A 22,270-nucleotide genomic window follows, 5' to 3' on the forward strand; every position below is an offset into this window, starting at 1 on the left:
GGGCTTCAACAGTCTCGATTGAAGTCAGCATTTCGCAAATGCTATGGTCGTTATAACGATCTAGTTCATCAATACAACCTATCGTTGGGTCAAATGCTGTCTGACGTGTTTCATACCGATTGTTAAGCCGTCCCTGGCACACTGATGTTGATTGCGGTGATTACCTGATCAGGATATAGGGCTCACGGGCGGGTGTGGCCGGTCAACAGGGGATGCTTACTCCTCCTAGGCACCTGATCCCACCTCTGGTGTGTCCAGGGGTCCGTGTTTGCCCAACTATCTATTTTGTATTGATTGTAGGAGTTATGCGATTGGTCACTGTTCGTTACCTTCACCTTGCATTTAACTCAAGTAATCTGAAGTCTGAGAAATAAGACAACAATTTCATCAGATTTAAACATCAAATGATGTAGCCTAAAGTCGGGAAATAAAGATGCTCTTCTCATTACGATCAGTTTATGTTATCTAAAATCGAACAATTAAGTTCATCCCAGCATTACGATTTATGCACATAGTCTGAAGTGAAGGCATGAAATACAACTTTTCATTTTGATAGTGTTAAGTGATTTAAAGCAGGACAATCATGTCAATTACATTTTCATTATCAACTCGAGGAGCTCTTAGCTGAAGAATATCTAGAGGTCGGGGAAATAACCTATTTCATTATGATGACTTGAGTCAACCCGGTCACGTGATTGTAGAAATGTAGAATGAACGATGATGTTGGCCATGTTGCCATAATATTTATATCACACATTCATATTTGCTTCATTTAACATCATCCGAAGGACCGCCCTATTTAGTCGCCTTTTAAGACAAACAAGGAGTACTGAGGACCTATTCAACCCGAATCCCTACGGGATTATAGTGTTTGACAAGTGGTGTGTGCTGTAGACGCCACGCCATAAAGCTATTCGTCCAACCATTGCACGATAATTGGACACGGTTATAACATGTCAAACTGGAGCATTACATTGAGTATCGAAAAATTTCCCAAGAATTTCGTCAAATTGTAGGGTTTGGGGAAATATTGGGGTAGAGGTAGGGGGGGGGGGGGGGGTTACAGCTGTATTTAATGTTTATTTCTGTCCCAGTTATAATACATTATGAATCCCGAAAATTTTAGAAGTAATCTGTAATAAACAACAGACACCTGAAAGAGGGATGGACAGCCGTAGAAGTTGGTTTTACAATTGTCCGAAAGTTAATTTAAAGATGAAATCAAGGCTCTATTCAAATCCAAAAGTTTAAGGGTAAGAGGGGTAAATCCTATATTTCAACTACAATTAACTGCTACTATCAAAAAATTACGAGCCGAGGCTGTAGACAAGGGGACCCAATATCTCCATATCTCTTTATATTATGCGCAGAAATATTGGGAATCTTAATAAGAAATAATAAAGATATTAAAGGTATTGTAATTGAAGGTGAAGAATATAAACTATCCCAATATGCTGACGACACCTCTATAATTTCAGATGGGTCACCGGAATCCATGGATGGTATCTTAAGGGAGCAAGATTTTTTTGCAAACATTTCTGGATTAAAAATAAACTTTTCAAAAACAAACATGGTGTGGATAGGGAGCAAAAAATTTCAAAAGATGTATTTCACCACTCTAGATGGAAATTAAACTGGAACAATACAAGCTTTGAAATGCTAGGAATTAAATTATCTGTAAACCTCTGAGAAATGATTGATAATAACTACATTCCAAAGCTATCGACCATACAAAAATTAATAGATCAGTGGAAAAGAAGGAAACTAACACCACTTGGCAGATTATCAATTATTAAATCATTACTTATCCCTAAACTTAACCACTTAATACTAACCCTACCTAACCCTGGGCAGGAATACTTTTAAAAAAATTGAGATTGCGCTGTATAAATTGCTTTGGGGAGGTAGTACACATAAAATTAAGAAAAACACGGTTGTCCAAGACTATAGATTTGGAGGTTTAAAAATGACTGATTATACTGACTTCACAGTGGCCTTAAAATCATCATGGATTAGACGATTATTTCATGCTGACTCCAAATGGATAAAACTTCTAGAGTCCACTCTTCAAATGAAAGTATCAGAGTTACTGCAAAAAGGGTCTGACTTTATTTTAAATATATCAAAAAGAATAAATAATGTGTTTTGGAAAGATGTTTTCTTAAGCTGGGTAAAAATAATCAATATCAACAGTCAGATTAACCCTTATATTCTAAATGAACACATGGTTTAATCCCAAAGTAAAGATAGATAATGCATCCATCTTCCTGAAACATTATTACAATGCAGGATTTGTTTTCATCAAAAATCTTGATAGTGACGGAAATTTCTTAAGATTACAAGATATGCTCAAGTTAAACATAAAAACTAACTTTGTTGAATATGCTGGACTTAAAAAAGCAGTATTAGCCGAGTTTCCTAATCACTTTGGAAAAAAAATAATAGGACCAACTCTCCCAAAGTCTATCATGCTCTTCTATAAAAACAGTAAAGGATGTAAAGATATATACAATATTCTTTTGCACACAAAAAGAGAGACAATTACTTCTGTAAAAAAAATGGAAAGAAAATGAGTACAATTTTGTTGAAAGTAATTGGAATAAGATTTTTGAACTTCCCTTCAAAGCTACACAAGAGTCAAAATTACATTGGCTGCAATTTCAGATACTCCATAGAATACTCCCTACTAACAAGTATTTATTCCAATTGAAAATTAAAGACTCTCCAATGTGCAGCTTTTGTGGTGTTCATATCGAAACATTAGAACATCTTTTTTTTGATTGCATACAAATAAAGGAGCTATGGTGTGATGTTGAACAATGGATTTTAGAACAGTTTCATATCCCTGTAAATTTTGACAAGCTCACTGTACTATTTGGTAAATGCTGTAATAGACATATGTATAAAGTTCAAAACTTGATTTTGCTTATGGTAAAACAATATATTTTTTCTTGTAAATATCAAAAGAGTCCGCAAGTACATATATCTGCGATTAGAAAAATAGTTACGGACAGAATTGTGGTTGAGAAGTACTTGCTGCTACGAAACTGTAAATATGATGAATATGAAACTCACTGGCAGAGAATATGTGAAAATCTATGTTAGTAATTAGGTCTATTTGTACTTTTTCATCAAATAGGTTTGTGCTTCTTTTTTGTGTTTGATCAATAGATATATTATATCTAGATCTATTATACTTATCACAATTTGTTACCAAGAAAATAATACCTTTTGTACCTCTCTCTCTTTATCTCTCTCTCTCTCTTTATCTCTCTCTCTCTCTTTATCTCTCTCTCTCTCTCTCTCTCTCTCTCTCTCTCTCTCTCTCTCCTGAAAAAGATTTTTACATCATGCATATACTTACATAAAAGAATAAGGTAAATATGAAATGTAGACAGTATTAGAGTTAATATTATTGAGTTCGTATTTTAAAATGAATTTAATATGATGTGAAAATATCCATGTAACCTATCTCCCACATGTATGCAACAGTGTATGCATGAAGTGAAAATTTTGTAAATAAAAAAATTATAAAAAAAAAAAAAAAATTACGAGCCAGCCTATAGATCGAAATTTCAAAAAATTGTCAACTTGCCTGTAATAATAGCGGATAAAGATGGATGTCGAAAACGGGTAGGGCTAATCCCCACATCAACTCTCTAATGTCACGTTACTGAATACAGGCCAAGCTCTTTAATGTATCAAAAATTAATTTAGATAAAAAAAATATTTTCAAAATATTGAAATGCACGTAAAAACAAATGAAATAGCAAAATACAAAAATCTAACGCAGATTTCAACGGGAAAATTACATTAGATACGGATTCAATATACATGCGTTGAAATTTTCTCCCGCCTTTAAACCAAGTGATTCTTTGAAACACCTTTTCTGGAAACATTAAGTTCTTACGTTATTCCCAATCATTTTCAATAAGTGTAGATAGAATGGTAGGGTTACACAACCAAGAAGCTTGAACTAGGGGTGTACAATGTACCAAGTGTTTTGGTAAAGTTGAAAGTCTTTCGTTCAAGGTGTGAGACATGTATTAAAGGGGTATGAGCTCCAATAATGCGTCTAAAGACAGTTAAATAAAAATGTTTAAAGGCCGAAGTTTTCAACCGGTTGATTTTCCTCAAGTAAGTTAAGTGCGGGTGGAGCTAATTATAGGCAGGTGTGAGGCACCGAGGGAACCCTGCTAGCTTGTGTCTACCCACCGAATCTCTTGTAAGTACGCGATATACGAGTACAGTAAAACTCTGCTATAGCGAATTTCTGCGGACAGTCTATAAAAAAATCGCTATAAGCGTAATTCGTTATACACTTATAGCGAATTCATAATTCAAATATAACGAATTCGTTATAAAACTGATTTGTTCTACATGTATATCATATGTATAAGAAAGCAGCAATCTAAATGTCTCTAAGAGAAATTAGCCTATGTATTTTCGAGAAGAAATATTTTATACAAGAACTATACACACTGATTTATATATGATAACTTTTCTTGATGGATTATTAAGTCACGCAAGAACATGTCGAAACAAAAATGTCAACAAAATCATGTGCAATACATACAGACAGTGTATCGCAGTTGGCATTTACTTGTTGCTTTACACAAATAAAGGAGTGTACCATAAAATAAATGCAATCAAAGTTCAAATTTAATTAACGAGAATAGTAAACAATACCAACAATATATCTGCTAAACGTATGTGTAAGTATTGTTCTGCATTAACAACCTCTTTTGAAAATTACAAATAGAAATATCGTAATAATTGTGGGTCTTTAATGGCAATGGAAAGCGATTGTTACAAATCACAAGGAGTTTAAAATGAAAAATAGATTCATTATAAAAGGTGATTTTTATGTTCAATTTTAATTCAAGGGGAATAGAAATTTACTTCGTTATATCCGTAAATTCGCTATATCCGTGTTCGTTATAGACGCAGATTTTTATATAGAATATATAAAGAATTTGCAGGGGAAATCGATTTCACTTCGCTATAGCCATAATTTCGCTATATCCGTGTTCGCTATATTCGAGTTTTACTGTATATGTTGGTGAACTTTTCTCGAGTACCAGGAGCGCGGGACCAAATCGAGTGGCGAGAGTAAAGTTTAACAACATACTTAGTACATGTTTAAAAAGAGTACTTAAAACTCTCTGTGGTATATGTTTAACTTATTATAACCTTATGTATTATCTTTTCTTAAATGAAAATCATCAGAATTTATCTTGATTGGTGAAGTTTTATACCGGCTGGTTTTGATACTTAGTACCCCCAAGGTAAGTTTACCTGTATTCAACATCCAGGTGATGGTCTACGGTGAGTAGTTGTCAAGTATAATCATGTTTTTTCTACACATTCAAAATATCTTCATTCATGTTGCAAGACAATATGCCATGTCTGGATTAAAGTCAAAATTTCCTGATACATGTAGTAACCTTTTCGACATTAGCGAGGATTGTTTTCGGGCATGCTAGAAAAAATCTAAACATGATCTGTTTGAGTGACCTAAGTGACCAACAGAAACACGTTGATAGAGCAATATAGAACTATCTCTACCCCGTTTCAATTTAATTTAAATGACGATTTTGATTTTTGGTGTCGCTTTGTGAACGAAACTCGTAGACAAGATGGCGAGTACTCATTTTATGCTATTTTAAGGATATATTAGTGATGGGGCATGATAGAGAGAAAGAAAGAGAGAGATTAATATTTTATATCAATCTGTCAGCATAATTTTCTGATCTCCTGTTTCTGTTGGTTACCCCTCAAACTTTTGCTCATGCTTGTGTGTGCGGTTGTTTACTAAAATTGTGGAAACACCATGTTCACAGAGCATGCCATCCTGTACGAGATTAATAGTTATAGATACAGTGTTAGAGTTACCAAACCATGACGTTTGGACGAAATATTTTGTTCGATGTGTGAAATATGTACTGATAGATCTTTAAATATCCCCAGTATCACAATAATGTCATGAACTAAACCGTGACCTGATCAGATTTTTACTTCCTGTTTGTAGACATGTATTTTATTGTTTATTTCCAAAAACCTCACTGCTTATAGGTTGTAAATACATGTGACATGTATTAAAATAATAGCATAAGTGAAAAATACATCAATAAGTTATAATAACAATTCTTAAGCACAAATAGAGCATGAGTCTCAAATATAAAGAACATGCTTATTGATATGTTGAGGATAAACCTCTTTATGTTGTGACCTTTGATTTCAGTTTACAAGCTTTATATAAAATTTTCCCAGAATTATACATAACTCTTGTATTTGCATTGGAGTACAGTTGTAATAATTTATACATTGACGGGTATTCATAATAATATTTATCAATATATAATTTTCGTAGTTTTTCATATAAAGGACAGATAAATATAAAGTGATATTCGTCTTCAATATCTCTATTGTTACATGTTCTGTTACACTCAGGTATATCAAAATTTCTCCCTCTTTCGATTTCCAGTTTGTCAGACGACAATCTTTACTTATACATTGCATACGTGTATATTGAACTGGAATCGGTTTTGTTAAATAGGGTTGCAGATCCGATCCATAATAAAAATACCTATACTTACGACACTTCGATGAATTATTGAAAAAACTAATTGTACTTTGTATACTGAATATATCCTTCAACCTTTACCGTACTTGTAATAACAATATTTTCATTAGCAGTGTTTTCGTACCATACATACCCTAGTCCAACAGAAAACAGCATATCCCTTACAGTAGATAACCAACATTTGGTATTAGGTTCCAAAAGACATTGTTTAAATATTTCAGAATATATATATTACTTAGAACACAGTTTTCATGTTTTTCTTAGCTTAAACAATATTTTATTTTATTGTGTTTGATTTGTTGCGCAAATAAATTGAATGAACGATCTTTAATCCAAAGTAATGTAAGAAAAATATTTGAATAATTACGTACATTAGTTATGTTATATTTATTGATGCAAGGTGATATCATATCATATACAGCAAATACAACTTGATTATTAGGAAGTCACTTGGAGTTCCAAATTAAATGTTATTTTTGTAGCATAAATTACTCTCTCTCTCTCTCTCTCTCTCTCTCTCTCTCGTATAGAAAATTAGAGAATGATTTTACGAATGCACTCGTAATCCGTCATACCAAGTAATTGATCAAAGACAAAATGAACAATCGTTCAGTATTTAAAACCCAGTATTGCGAATGTATCTTTAATGGAAGTTTTTGTCCAGTGCGACAATTTAATGGCAAAATATGACTACACCATCGTCTCTTCTTGTCAAACGCAATAATCCAAAACCTAAAGCACTATATGAATGACAAACAGAAAAACTTCTATACTGTAAACAGTGGCCTGGTTTCTTGGACGTGGTCAGGTAGTGTACAGCTTAATTATGGTAAAAGTTTAAGGTTTTTTTTTTTTTAAGAAGCCAACTTCCCAGAACAGTCCTTGACCATCCAATATCTGAGATATTGGAAATATTTTTACTTATTTCTTACGTTCAAGATATGTTCAGCCAAAAAAAAATGTTTCTATACATGTCAGTAACTGTTAATAAATACAAAAAGTCACAATCTAAAAGTTACTTCTATAATCTCGGGAAAATTAAGAACATTGAAAATGTCAGATGAATATCGTATTTCAAAATTCGTCAATGTGTCAGATCGTTGGTTTCGGGAGTCCCCCCCCCCCCCCCCCCCCCCCCCAAGTTGAATAAGATATATATATATTAATATAAAAAGTCCCGATTGTAACAGTAACTTCTATAATCACGGAAAAATTAAGATCATCGGAAATATCAGATGAATATCATATTTCAAAGTTCATGGATGTGTCAGATCGTTGGTTTCTGTAGCCCGGTTAATTTCCATTTTATGTTGTGATCTTGAAATCGCCCCTAATGGGCATGGATATTTGGAATACATGCATAAAGTCAGTTGTTTGTAAACAACGGCATGACTCTGGTAAAAGATGATGATCGGTACCGGTTGCTGATACTTTGTGTGAAACCATGATATGATCACATGTAATATCTGAGAATCTTGCTAGGGAAAGTAGGATTTATTTTGATGCTGTTATAAACGATCGTTGTGAATAGTATCCTCAAATTCTACAAGGTTCGACATTTACGAAGCTAGGAATTTGTATGGCATTCACAAGCATTTTTTAAAAATAACCATGACAATGCTTTACCTCTCTAATTACATGCACTTTATATTTCAATGCTATGACATCTACTTGTACCGCATGAACTGTGAAATGTAGAAAACGCGACTGATATGATTACGTAAGAATGAAAGTGGGGTCTTTTCTAGTATATCTCTCTTAATTTTGTCTGAGGTACATCTGCATAACAGCATGGATCTTGTCGACATAAAACAGATTTGTTAAGTGTCATTTTTACTAACTTTACATTGATCTCTCCCCCCCCCCCCTTCTAGATCCACCGCTGGCCGAGCTTTATATTGTCGCGAAGGTTACAGTCGTATGTTCAAATATGTAAACAAACATCAAGCAATGGAAAAAGATAGGGCATTTATTTCAAAGACGAAGTATATTAGACAAGTTCAGGCTAATGAAACACGGAATTTATGACAAAGCGGGACTGTGGATACCCCACCGGGAAATTGAAGATATTGTATTGTACTGAATTTAGAAGAAGAAAAACCATCATCTAAATTCTAATAAATGTGATATTACAATACTTGACAAATAAATATAAATATCATTTATCATTTTTGGGCTAAAATTGTAGTTTGTTCATGAAAATGCTCAATGCACTCTTCAAACGTTGTACAAAGTGACAAATAGCATGTATGAAATAATTCTTTTTAATATGTTACCATGGAAACAAAGGCCGGTATAAAATGCGACTGATAGTAATTTTAAATGCTTTTTTAAATGTTTATGGTCCAAATATTATGTTTAAAGTGAAAGTTTTCTGACGCAGACCTTGTAAATCTCCTTAATATGCATTTTCTGTTGCCATGACAGCAAATTAAATTTTTATTCGAGATATAAAAGGTGCTATTGTTTTGTGCTTTTTTAAATAAAATTTCTTTACCAATTAGTATCATCTGATAGATAATACTCTTTTTAAAAATTCTACGTGCTTTTTACCCCATCGTTTGCCTCGTGTAGTTTTTATACCACTAGTATTCCCTTTTGTACAAACATCCCGAAAACGTAAAGCATCACAAAATTAAGCCCATCTAGTCAACAACAAAAAAATACACAGGTGATTTGTTGTTGAAAAGTCAGATTTTAAAATATAAATTCCTACTGAACATACTGATATGCAATATGACTTTGCTCGCTACATATCGCAACATTGTGCCATTATATCATAATGACAGAAACCTTAAGTTGTCGTTTTAAATAAAATGAAAACTGGCTTAAATCCGACATTTTTCGCGGATGCACGAGCTTCAGTACTATTTACCAGCCATTAAGTTTAGTAGTCACCTGTGCTGAAAACCCTACTTTTCGTCTATGAGAGAAACTTCTAAGATGGTAAGTTAAACCTGACATTTTATATGCAAATTATTCTACTGGAGAATTTATGTACATATTGTTGTTAACTGAATGTTTACAGCGTGTTTACTTGCGAAAATGCATTTTGGTAACATGTTTAGAGTGCACGTTTGTTATACAAACTCATACCTTTATTGCAACGTTTGCAAAGTATATGATAATATGGTTCATATTAACTTTCATAGTATTGAAGGACATATTTATGCTGTGGAATTTTTGGTGTGAATTTTTCGTGCATTCTGCAATTTTCATGTATTGCTAGGAATGATTTCCTCTAGCTATTTATGTGTAATATAATGTAGTTTCTAGGAACATAAATTTTTCACTTTCTAGTCAAGATACAATTGTTTTTGTACATTATGTACTGGTTTTCTAGAGTACAAGTATATGATATCTAATGTAAATAATGTTACTTACTGAGATTGATAGAGTATTTACTGTAAACATTGTTACTGAGGTTGATAAAGTATTTGTCTACTAGGGTAGCATTATCAAATGTTAGGTAATTCGTCTTTGCCATACAATACTTATTTTGTTTGGTATATTTGCAGTAAATCACCACCACACGCACTAGAATCTAATAAAGTGTGCGCATTTACAATGAAGTTGTCTTTGAACTGAGGGTATCAGTACACTGATAAGCAATGCTTTAATGCTGATATATAAAGACCTACACACTGGATTAGAACGTTTCAAACTGCGATTTAAATCGCACATAGGTACACCATGTGCGAGCATGTAAGCAAACACGTTCCAACAATTATGATACGAAGTATCACAAATACGTACCTAATTGGAATGTCATTATCAACATTGCAAACACTTACTCAATGCTGATACACATACATGTGGTTTTTGATCACCAAGCGTCTGGGGGAAAGTGGTATATAGCAATTGCATGACGAATGACGGCAGACACTCTCATACTACGAGTCGAGAAGAAACCGAATCAAGATCCGGAACACTCCCCTCCTGATTTTAAAGAAATGCGAGCTAATGAACCAATAACAGGTAACAAAATGCACAGTTGAGTAAACTTATTGATACATTTACACATATTATTTACAAAGGTGATAATCAAAGAGGTTCAGTTAAGTTAATTAAGTGACACAAGCTCTGAGATAGGTCTGACGAAAATAATAGGTTTCCCATCACTCATTATCTTGAGGTCCACCTTTATAATTTTGCCATCATCACTGGGGAAAACGCCTTGTATGATACCTGTGGGCCAGTGATTTCTTGCACAGCTGTTGTCTTTTATCAAAACAAGTGTCCCAACAGTCATGTTCGGTTTCTCTGACTCCAATTTTCTGCAAGACTGAAGAAAATATAAATATTATTTTTTCTACCTGCGCCAGAACTCTTTTGCCAAGGTTTATACATGTTTCCACTGATGTTTCAAAAGGACTTTTCTTCCCAAGTCTGAAAATGGACAAACCTCCTGTGTGAATGTCTGAGTAAGTAGTATATATGGTGTTGATAGAAATTGTGAGTCTGAATCGTATAATATTGATACCAATGGTCTGGAATTCACTATGGCAGTAACTTCAGCCATAAAGTTTGACAAGACCGCATGAATTATATCCTTTTGGCACTGTTGAAGAAACATTGCGTCAAATACCCCCCCCCCCCCCCCCGGGGACATTCCAATAAGGCTTCCCATGGGAGACATGGAGAGGATGGAAAAGCCATGAGACAATGTTGTTAAAGAGGTAATTCTCGGCAAATTTAGCCGTTAATGAGAGGTCCTGCGTAGCTCCAATGAAGTCGGTGCCCCTGTCGGACCTGAACTGTTGAACAGGTCCCCTGATAGACATGAAACGCCTAAGTGCCTTTATGAATGACGAACTGTTGAGTTCTTCTAACATCTCTATGTGAACTGCTCGGATAACCATGCAAGTAAAACACAGTGCCTACCGTGTTTTTTTATTTCCTTGTTCTCTTCTTGTACGATGGTAAACAATGTCCCAAGGGCCGACGGTATTAACTCCGACAAAGGTGACTGCGGGGCTGAACGTAAGTCTGTCCTATGGCAAATCAGACATTTATTGAGTGCAAAATTTTCCACGAATCTTCCTGCAAATGATGTCCTTGTGGATAATAGAGTTAACCAGACGTGCCGTGCCGTGCTTATAGCATCTTCAGTAAGTCGTTTCAGTTTTTGCACCTGTGGTCTTATTTCTTGGTCGCTGTCAGGTTGGATTAGGTTGAAGTCTTGCTTTGGCAATTGCTTTGGCAATTGGCCTTTCTCAGAGAGGGAATATGGTCCTTTGAGCCACAAACTATCCTGAAGCATGAATGGTTTAAGTCTTCCAGTTAAAATATCAGCGAGGTTCTGATATGTGGATACAAGTGTCACTGATCTAGGTTGCTCGAACGTCTTATTCTGCTTACCCTGTTGTCAACGTAAACGTAGAAAAAAACCGATGAATTTTGTTGGTAATGTAGCCAGCACTACTTGACTATCCGAATAAAAGCGCATATCTTTAGTATCTATGTTGATATGTCATTTGATGATATCTGCCAATTTGACTACTAAAACGGCTGCACACAGTTCTAGTCGGGGTATGGTATGGTCACGTGATCGAGCTACTTTTGTCTTTCCTAGTAGGAAAGTGTTTTAGTATGAGTCAGCAACAGATGACTCTAGGTATAGGCAGTCGCGCCTATCGCATCCTTTGAAACATCTGACACGATATAGATCTCACAAGTTCTGGCTGAACTAAAGCATAGCGTACAATACATTCGAAGAATAGACAGTTTCTCAAGGTCCTTTAATGACTTTACCCAAGACTTCCAAGGTGAACCAAATGACTCAGAATTATCATCTTAAATAATTTCTAAAACACATGAAACGGGTAAAAAAAAAAAACAGGCATAAACTCATAAGTATCCCTATTTGATATGTGTGATACCTGATCGGATAAAATGATCCTATTCCAACAGTTTATTATTAGCAACAATCTGTGGATTACACAATTACAATAATGATAAATATCATCGTTTTTACTGTTGTATAATATACTGTCTTCTATTACATACCATGCATCAACAATCTCATTATAACATTGTGGGAAAGTTTGAAGATTTTTCCTGTTAAATTTCAATAGAAATATTTCAAATCCTGCTTTTAAATCTATCAAATAAATATCCATGGCTTACTCCGTCAAAATCTCTTTCTTGATCAATTTTGATAATATGTCCCTCTAAATTATATATTTCTACCATATCAATAAAATGTCTTTATACTAACCAATGTATCAGCAATATCTTTACCAATTACACAGCAAGTCTGATTTTCTGATACAATATTTGGCAATACAGACGTTAACCTATTGGTCATAACTTTCGCTACTATTTTGTAATGAACATTAAGAAGACTAATTGGTTTCCAGTTTTTTTTTTTAATAATAATCGTTTGTCATCTCTTTTCTTATATATCAATGCAATGTGACAGATGTCCTTTCATTTCTACTTCTTGATGAAAGGTGAAGATAACGAACAGTGATCAATAGGATAGGCGAGAGTTGTGCCAACACCATTTTGTAATATTCAACCGTCAAACCACCTGAACCTCGGCTTTTGTTATTTGACATTTCTTTAACAGCTTTATATATTTCATCGCTGTCCATATGTTTTTCACATATCTCAACATCCATTTCGTTAAGTTTTTGTCGACAAGAGATAACACATTGTCTTTATTTTCACATTCTATTGTCACCGAAGAATATAAACCAGAATAATATTGGTACTGTAAATATGAAATTGAATCAGTCCCATCCTTAATCATCCCATCATTATCAATTAATTCTTTTACCATATTGGATTCCTGTCTTTACTTTTCTAAATTCAAAATATATTTTGTGCATTTATCCGAGTCATTTGCCCGTTGTGCTTTAGATTTCAAAATTGTACCTCTAATTTTTTCATTTTCAAATTCAGCTAGTTCCATTTTTAATGCTTCATACTTTTCAATATCAACATAAACACCATTTGCAATATATTTTCCTTTTCCCTTTCTTTTTACCAATGGTGGTGATCAGAACAACTTCTGTTTCCGATCCTGAGTTGTCTCCCATGTTCTCATCATCGGTTTGATTCTCGTCATCATTGATGTCTTCCATCACAACGTTACTATTACACGCGTTTTCTTTAACCAGCTTCTTCAGTCAGTTTCCCCGGGGTTTTTGTCTGCATTTTTGTTTCCTTCCAAAGAAGCAAACTTTTCACCAGATTCTCCTTTTTGAACCTCTCAGCCGTCGTTCTCGTTACTCACCCCTGATCCTTGTTATTGGAACTTCATTCATCGTCTCCGGAATCCGATTCATGTTCACAGACACACCTGTGTTCCCATTTACCACATTATTTACAAGACTGAGTTTTACAAGCTCTTGCGCAATGACATTTAAATAATACAAACTTGGGACACTATCTGAATAAATATTCACTAGAATAACAAAGCGAAACCACTTTCATTTGCCCATTATGAATACATCTGTAATATTCCTTCTGGAATCTCATCGTGTATGGAAATGAAGACATGTTCTCCGGTAATTTCACTTTTGCATAATGTGTACCATCTGCAATGGTTTTACCCGGATAATATCTTTTCTCAATGGGGGATAATAATTCAACTTTCATTGCTTGAAGTGCAATTTCAATTTCTGCATCCTATATATATATACTGGTAAATGTACGAAGCTAACAACCACGGAACCCTGTACCACTTCTCTGCATTCAAAACCCTTTTCCCCTACTTTGATCCCCTCCATTAAATACCGAGTTGCTTTTCCATCTAATGTGATTTCGTAGAGATTCCTAGACTTTGGAGCACACGCATACATTGTCCCTACTCCATAGTGTTCATGTACAAATTATATACGTTCATCAGGCTTTACATGTGAATTATCATGAACATCAACAACTAACGTGTTTTCACGACACGTGGGTATGTTAAGGCAGGTCATGCTTCATTTATGCACGTAAACTGCAATTTTTTTAAAATCTGTCTTACATAGAGAGAGGGAGCTACTCTTAAAAACTATCTTGGTTGTTTATATGAGAACATTTTGTATCATAACAACATGACAAACATGCGCTTCCGTATGACGTCATTGCATGACTGTTATAAATAGATCATGGAGGTACCTTAATAGAAAATGTAAAAGTAACACATTATCCCAAGATTCAAATATTGGTCTAACTGGCGATAATGACGGTAAAATATCCATCGTATATCAGAATTACTGATAGAATCCTACCACTTGCAATAAGAAATAATTATTGAACATTTAAACACGAAACCATCTAGCTCATGTTTTACATTTTGCACGAGGCTATGTAGTTTTCTTTAAAAGTTTTCTTAACAGAGTGTTCTATTAGTAATTGCCGTGTACATTAGTTTATGACCTTTCAAACGGTGTATAAAAAGTCTCTAAAAGTATGCGGGCTAGTGTGCTACGTTTGCAGTTTTATTTCAGTCTGTGACAGAGGAAAATCGGATCGACATGCTAAATGGAATGTTTTCTCCTTGAAACAAAGTTGGCAATGAATGATATCAACATACCTTCTTAATATCAATAAATTCTCAGCGTTTCACATACATATTCCATATATCCCATGTCATATATTTCAAATACTTCACATTTTGTCGATATTTGCATGGCACACATAAACAAATTCCTTGCATGTGTCAACGTCACTCGATGTATAGTCATGACGTCATCAGTTTACTTTCATTTCGATCAGGCAGAAATTACACAACAGCAGTATAGCATTTCGAATTTTGTTGGATCTTAGTAGCTGCATGGTTTATTTTATGCATAAATAAAACTTAAATAAAAAATAAAATCGGAATTTGATATATACTTAGTGATATACTTATTTCAATTGTGACGTCACATTGTTTCGCGGATTTTATCCCAGTAATAATTTTCATAACCTCCTTCTACGTACCCGTGCAGTTCTTTCGTTGACATTTCTAGATCCGCCGCTATGACCGCCATCTGACGTGGCTGCTATTGTAAGTGTTTTGTATTCAAAACAATACAGGTTCAAAGTCAAATGTATTTACAGTAGAAACACAAACATATATCCAACGGATTCGTGCCTAAAGTTCAACAGTTGTAGTTTGCCACTTACATAAACCACAAACGGTCGTTCTTCAATCAGTGAAAATTCCTCGTGCTCATTCTGCTAGAGACCAACTGGAAGTATCTTTCGGTATGCTAACCTACTGAGCTACTCGATTAGGTATTTAGATTAAAAAGGAAAAGTCAAATATTGCTGATATTGATTTTTTTCTCCATGTTTTAAAGAAAGTCAGCCATTATGACGACGTAGAGTACCTCCTTAACTTGTAATCTTTGATGCTTTAAAGCGGAAGCAATCGCTTTTTCACTCTGTCATTATTGGCTGTCAAACTGTTTAACATGAAAACAGGTACACAATTAATACCTTGATGGTAATTTATGAAATTTACTTTATAAAATCATCTGCAGACAACTGGCTGTTTGACTTAGTGGAGGCTACGCTATTGAATCATCTAAACACAGGTAAATAAAATGTTTAATCTTGTGTAAGTGCATTTCATACAAGCTCCTCAATGGATATTTAAATACCCCCCAGTTCCACAATAATGTCATAAAATAAACCGTGACTTGATCAGAATTTTACTTCCTGTTTGTAGGAATGTTTTCACTTTGTTTTGTTGTGGTTGAATATTTGATTCCTGTGGTGCGATATTGTTTAAATTGAACATGATTCGGATCTTTCTTTTATCATGTGTATGTGTTTCCCAAGTCAGATTATATAGTGAGTGATTTCAAACATTTAATAAGTTGTTTACAATTCAGGATTCAAGTCATTGAGGGCTGATATTTGGATTTGGGGGAGTGAATTAATTAGTGTCTTATAAACTACATGTAGCTTATGTACTAGTCAGCAGTAATGAATATGGATATAAATGTGAGTGGCATTATAGATAGTGAAATATACAACGCTTCACAAAGTGATCATTTAGATTGTTCACAACGCCGCGCTTCCTAATGATTTGTACCTGTGATACTGGGGCGCGCAATACATGTACGTTGCACTTCTCAATTTCACGTAAAGTTCAAATTTCCTATGCAAATGTTTCTGGATATAATTGACCTTCAGTAAAGGATATGTTTTGTTTTATTAAATAATTAATAATTATTACTGACATAATGTTATGTTTTTACAATAATTTAAGTAACTGATTTAGCCTCAGATGAAAGCTCAATGAAATGTTCTCATCATCATGTGTCTGTGGTCGTCTGTCCGTAAAACTATTTGCATTTTCACATTTTCTCCAGAACTGATTGATCGATTTCAATCAATCTTGGAACATATCATCCTCGCATAAATTTTGTTCAAATTAGGGTCAATGCGCGCCCATCAATGAAGAAAAGCCAAAAATACGGTTGGATCATTTAAAAATTTATGATTTAGAATATTTCTCAAGAACCACTGGATTAGAAAACTTAAAATTTACTTGCAATATTTCTGACAACAATTAGATTCAAGTTTGTTAAGCCATGGCTCTCGGGATTGGAGTGGGGCCACAATAGGGGATCAATGTAATACAGGCCGATATGTTTTGAAAATCTTTAAAAATCTGCTGAAGAGAGAATGGACCAGAAAAGTTGAGATTTACGTGACAGCTTCAAATTTGTTGAAATTACGGTTCCCGGGATCAAAGTTTGACATGCTGTAATACAGGAACAATATTTGTAAACCTTCTAAAGAAGCACTAGGCCAGAACAAATTGAATTTACATGAAAGCGTCCTGATAAAGATAAATTTAATTTGTTCAAACCGTGATATCTGGGGGTAGGGTACGGCCATAATAGGGTTCACAGTTTTATATACAGATATATAGAGAAGTTATTCAAACAAACGTGCTACTCGTGGCCATAAGTCCCCCGCCGCAAAACCTAGTTGAAGCACAAAAGTCCCTCAACTCTTGTACAATTTATAGAATCTGAATTGTGGTGGAATATGATCAACTACATATTGTGAATAATAATTTTGCAATTTGAACAAAATTCATACAGTGGTCTATGAGGAGTTAAATCGACACAATGTTCCTATAGTGTACCATGTACAAATTCAAAAAACTCCCATAACGCTTATAAAATTTTTGAATCAAAATCCAGGCACAATATGATCAGCTACCTATAGTGACTAACAATCCTACAAAATTTAACAACATCCATTGAGCGGTTTATGAGAAGTTGCGTCCACAAAGTGTTCCTATAGTGTAGCATGTACAAATTTAACAAAGTCCCATAACTCCTGTAAAAAATATCGAATCAAAATGCCGGAGTTGTAGAGTGAGCCTTCTCCCATAATGATACTTTCCCCGGAAGCCTGGCTCTAGAATGAGCCTTCCCCGTAGGATGAACTACTCTATCATTAGTTGTAGAGTACCCCCTCCCATAGCAGGACTTCCCCCTTCATTTATTCCTGGTAAACTATTGTCACTTTATGGAGATTGTCTAGATACCAAGACCTTTTTCAGCAGGGCATTACATGATTTGCTTAAGTCGTTTATTACACTAAAGAGAAGAAAACGGTGAATAAAACACACTGGAAGTAATAAGTCATTTTAACTCACCAACTGAGAGAGAGAGAGAGAGAGAGAGAGAGAGAGAGAGAGAGAGAGAGAGAGAGAGAGAGAGAGAGAGAGAGAGAGAAAACAATGATACAATATTAGTTCATTATGATATGATACAATATTTATTTGATATTGCATTGTATGATATTGTATGACATTAATGTATCATAACTCCTATTGAAAATAAAAAGTGACTTGGGCGAACACGGACTCCTGGATAAACCAGAGTGGGATCAAGCTTTTGATGTTTATGTATGATGTAGTGTCAATATCTTATATTGCATGAAGTGGTAAATTAGATAGCATATAATTTTGAAACCAATCTCTTCAAATTTTCCTAATTTTGATTTGATCTATTTCCGGGGGTGGGGGGGGGGGGGGGGTGAGGCTCACCCTAGAGCCAGACTTCCGTTGGGAAGGCTCACTCCAGAGCCAAACCTCCGAAGGGGGAAGGCTCATTCTAGAGTCAGCCTTCCGGGGGGAAGTCTCACTATGGAGAGAAGTCTGGCTCTATAACACGGGCACAATATAAGCAACTAAATATGGTGACTGACAATCCTATAAAATAATGAAATAAATTCAATGAACGGTTTCTGAGGAGTTGCGTCCACAAAGTGTTCCTATAGTGTAGTATGTACAAAATCACATAACTCCTCTAAAAATTGTCGAATCAAAATGGCATCGTAATATGATCAACTATACATGGTGACTAGCAATCCTACAAATTATGAACAAAATCCGTTGAGCGTTTTCTGAGGAGTTGCGTCCACAAAATGAAATGGAATGGACGCACGGACGTACGGACACCGGTATTTCTATGTCCCCTTCCGAGTTGCGACGGGGGACAGAAATCTTTTCAAGAACTAGTGGGACAGAACATGAAAACTTTCTAACATAGAGTAGATTCAATGTCGTTCAAATCATGGTACCCAGGAGTATGGTGAGGCCTTAATAGGGGATCGAAGTTTTATACATATACAATGTATATAGACCGAAAGGCTACTCGGGTCCATATACCTCTTGTAAATTTGTGAATTTACCATCATGGTTTAATAGAGTTTGCAATCATAAATTTGATATTTTCCATTTGTATTCGACTTCTTTTTGTCAGGTCGTCTTCAGCCTGTCTGTAATCCTTCATCTTTATTTTTATATCAACATTTTCAACAAAGCATAATTAGTAAGGATCTCAATATACCCCGAAATACATACGTGTATAAGTTTGTTTTACCTCACACATGGAAACAAATACTTTGATAATTCTTAACTTTAGTTTGGATCCTGATAAAAGCGAAATCGTTAACGCGGACGCAATTTCTTATGTTTCAGATTTTTTTTCTCACGAATGTCGCTATGATAGAAGAACTGATAATTGTTCTCGATGTGTATTTACCTCTACACTTTATGCATAATTAATTCATTTGCTGTTTTATTTGAATTTTCCGATAACATTTCCACCAAAACGTGGTATTAAAGTGAAATTTCGTACTTTACTCTATGAAATACAAATGTACATTATTTCAAATGCCTAAGTTAATTGTCATTGTCATATTGAAAGAGATGCTTTAATATTAAGCTGTGTATCATATCCCACAGCTTTCAAATAACGATTCGGTTTCTTGGGAATTTATGCGACCAGTAACGACGTAATAAGTGATTGTACAACCCACGATAATGATAGACACACGACCGTACAACGATTACAACAAAGTCCTGTGAGAAAAATAGAATGATAATGTATGTCGTTTCACAGTCATCAGTAAAATCGTGGTGTCCATTGTTATCGTTGGTGTTGTGATTAGTCATTGTTAATATTTTGTTCTGGGTCGACATCAGGGTGTGTGTGTGTGTGCGCGCGCGCGCGTATGTGTGCATGGAGGGTAGGGTCTTGGAATGTTCATTAACTGAAACTGCCTCGTTTTGTACATACCCGGGCGCTCGTCCTTCGCAAAATGTACATGATTGCAATTCATACCGGCAAGTTTTTGTATTCTTCTCTCTCATTCAGAACTGCATGTTACACGCCCCCCCCCCCCTTTTTAACCAAACATATATTATGTTCTTTAACAATATGAAATGATTTGTTCTGCATTTTTTTATATTGTAACACTAAGATTACTAAAGGGTGATATGTACATTCAGTACGCTGGATCTGCTTCCACTTTACGGAAATTGAATTGAAATTGGCTTTTATCATGATTGTGGATAAAAAAAATCCTAATTAGGATTCGTTAGAGACTGTCATTACAGGTACACTGAAACTACATTGACACTTGTAAAAATGTAGACTTAATTCATACAAGTGTAAACGTCTTTGCGCAAACTATTTTCAACACAACTGCAACGAACCCCTGTGATTTTTTTTATTATAAATATGAATTTGTCAAAAGAACTATTTTGTATTTCCGATTACAGATATGAAATTCATTGATATTGTTTTAAAATAATTTATCAGATTTGCAATTGATCAGAGATAACTATGAAGGCATTCAGTCTACTCAGCCTCAGGTAAATTCAGCACCTCATTAACTCGGCACCGTTTTTATGAATATTGAATAAAGATATTAGTGATGACAAATATTGTATCATTAAATTTATATTGGCAGTTTTTTAAAATGCTTGTCAAGAAGTTTCGAGAAGCTAACTTCAAATGTATCTCTTTCCGGTCGCCCCTCCCTCCTCTTGAAATAAATCATACATGCCTGTTATAGATAAGATTTTGATAAAAAGTTGATGTAAAGTGCACATATCCCTGAGTTAGACATTGTTGCTGACATATGGTGTTTTTCTATATCAAACATTCTTCTATCAATTTTTATAAGCATTCAAAAAACTTAAATTCACTTCACCCCAAAAATATCTTTAATCTGATAATGATGTTTCTTCCTTAATACTGAAAATCTAATTGTCATTAATTGTCATTATGATGTGTTTATATAACATAATTGACAAAATTTCCTTTTCGCCTCTCTACATGTATGAAGATCGATCCTTTGACTTTCGAATGACAATGCAAAGACAAAAAAAAATGATCGCTGAACGAACAGTGAGCGCACGGTTAGTGAACGGGAAAATGGTAACGTAGAACGTTTCAGGGACTGTATGAACGTCCATCTTCTGGAAATCCCGTATCTCCAAGAAAGTTATGCTTGTTCATTCTAAAAATCAATGATATTGTCTGTTCTCCTTATTTTCTCTCTTTTGACGCATGTGTAAATACTTTTCATATAATTCATGTATTATTCCATGGTTTGAGTGACATAAACTAATCCAAAACTACATTTTATCCAGCATCTTGGGAGAGAAGAAGGCTAAGGGAGTAAAGGCTAAAAAGGAAAATCCTGAGTGAAGCCCGTGAGGTTGTCGACTTGCATACTTGTCACCATACAGCAACTCCTGCATCGAGGTGTGTCCCCAGCCGTCTTGACTTCGCATTGCACTGGATCCCGCACATCAGTGGGGCTGATCCTGCTCAAGTATCCTTCAATGTAATCAAAGTCACGCGCAAGTCATGACATCACCATCCCGTCACCATATCAAGTCATGTTTGGCGATGGGGAAGCGGCGAAGCAGTAGGTGGGGATACACTGGCGGATCAGGACAAGTGGTCGCTTTTTACTAGACCTAGACAGCAGTGGAGCCCGGTAGCCCCCTGAGCGATCGAGCATTCCTCTTTAGGATTGTTCTGCTTACCTCTGTACCCTGAAGACGGGGATGGAAAAGGTCCCCTAAAATAGCATGTCTTACCTCACCCTGGTCAGCATATCGCTGCTGGCGGGGATCACTCTATAGCAGTCTAAACACAAGAAAGAAAAAGGCTAAGGTGCTCACTATAGCGTCATGGAACATTAGAACGCTGCTCAACAAGAAAGCGGATGGGCCGGAGAGACGAACTGTACTAGTGTCAAGGGAACTGGCCCACTACATAATTGATATTGCAACTCTTAGCGAGACGCGCTTTGCAGACAAAGGCCAACTTGCTGAGACTGGCGGTGGCTACACCTTATTTTGGAGAGGGTGCAGTAGTGAAGAGCGATGCGAGGCAGGAATGGGATTCGCCATCAAAACAACGCATG

The 22,270-nt window shown here is 35.2% G+C and overlaps 2 protein-coding genes across 2 annotated transcripts in view; one reads left to right on the top strand and one right to left on the bottom strand.

Moving 5' to 3' along the window:
• The window catches only part of LOC130052998 (uncharacterized), a 90,793-nt gene that overhangs the window by 13,767 nt on the left and 54,756 nt on the right, over positions 1-22,270 (bottom strand). The gene's annotated exons all lie outside the window — the stretch shown is intronic.
• LOC125674294 (uncharacterized) overlaps positions 16,254-22,270 on the top strand; it is a 48,494-nt gene continuing 42,477 nt past the window's right edge. Inside the window, exon 1 of the mRNA XM_048911419.2 lies at positions 16,254-16,366. Within this exon, the coding sequence (XP_048767376.2) occupies positions 16,312-16,366 (55 nt within the window). The 5' untranslated portion in view covers positions 16,254-16,311. The remainder of the gene's footprint in view (positions 16,367-22,270) is intronic.

The sequence above is a fragment of the Ostrea edulis genome, chromosome 3, assembly GCF_947568905.1.
Source record: "Ostrea edulis chromosome 3, xbOstEdul1.1, whole genome shotgun sequence".
Taxonomy (NCBI): domain Eukaryota; kingdom Metazoa; phylum Mollusca; class Bivalvia; order Ostreida; family Ostreidae; genus Ostrea; species Ostrea edulis.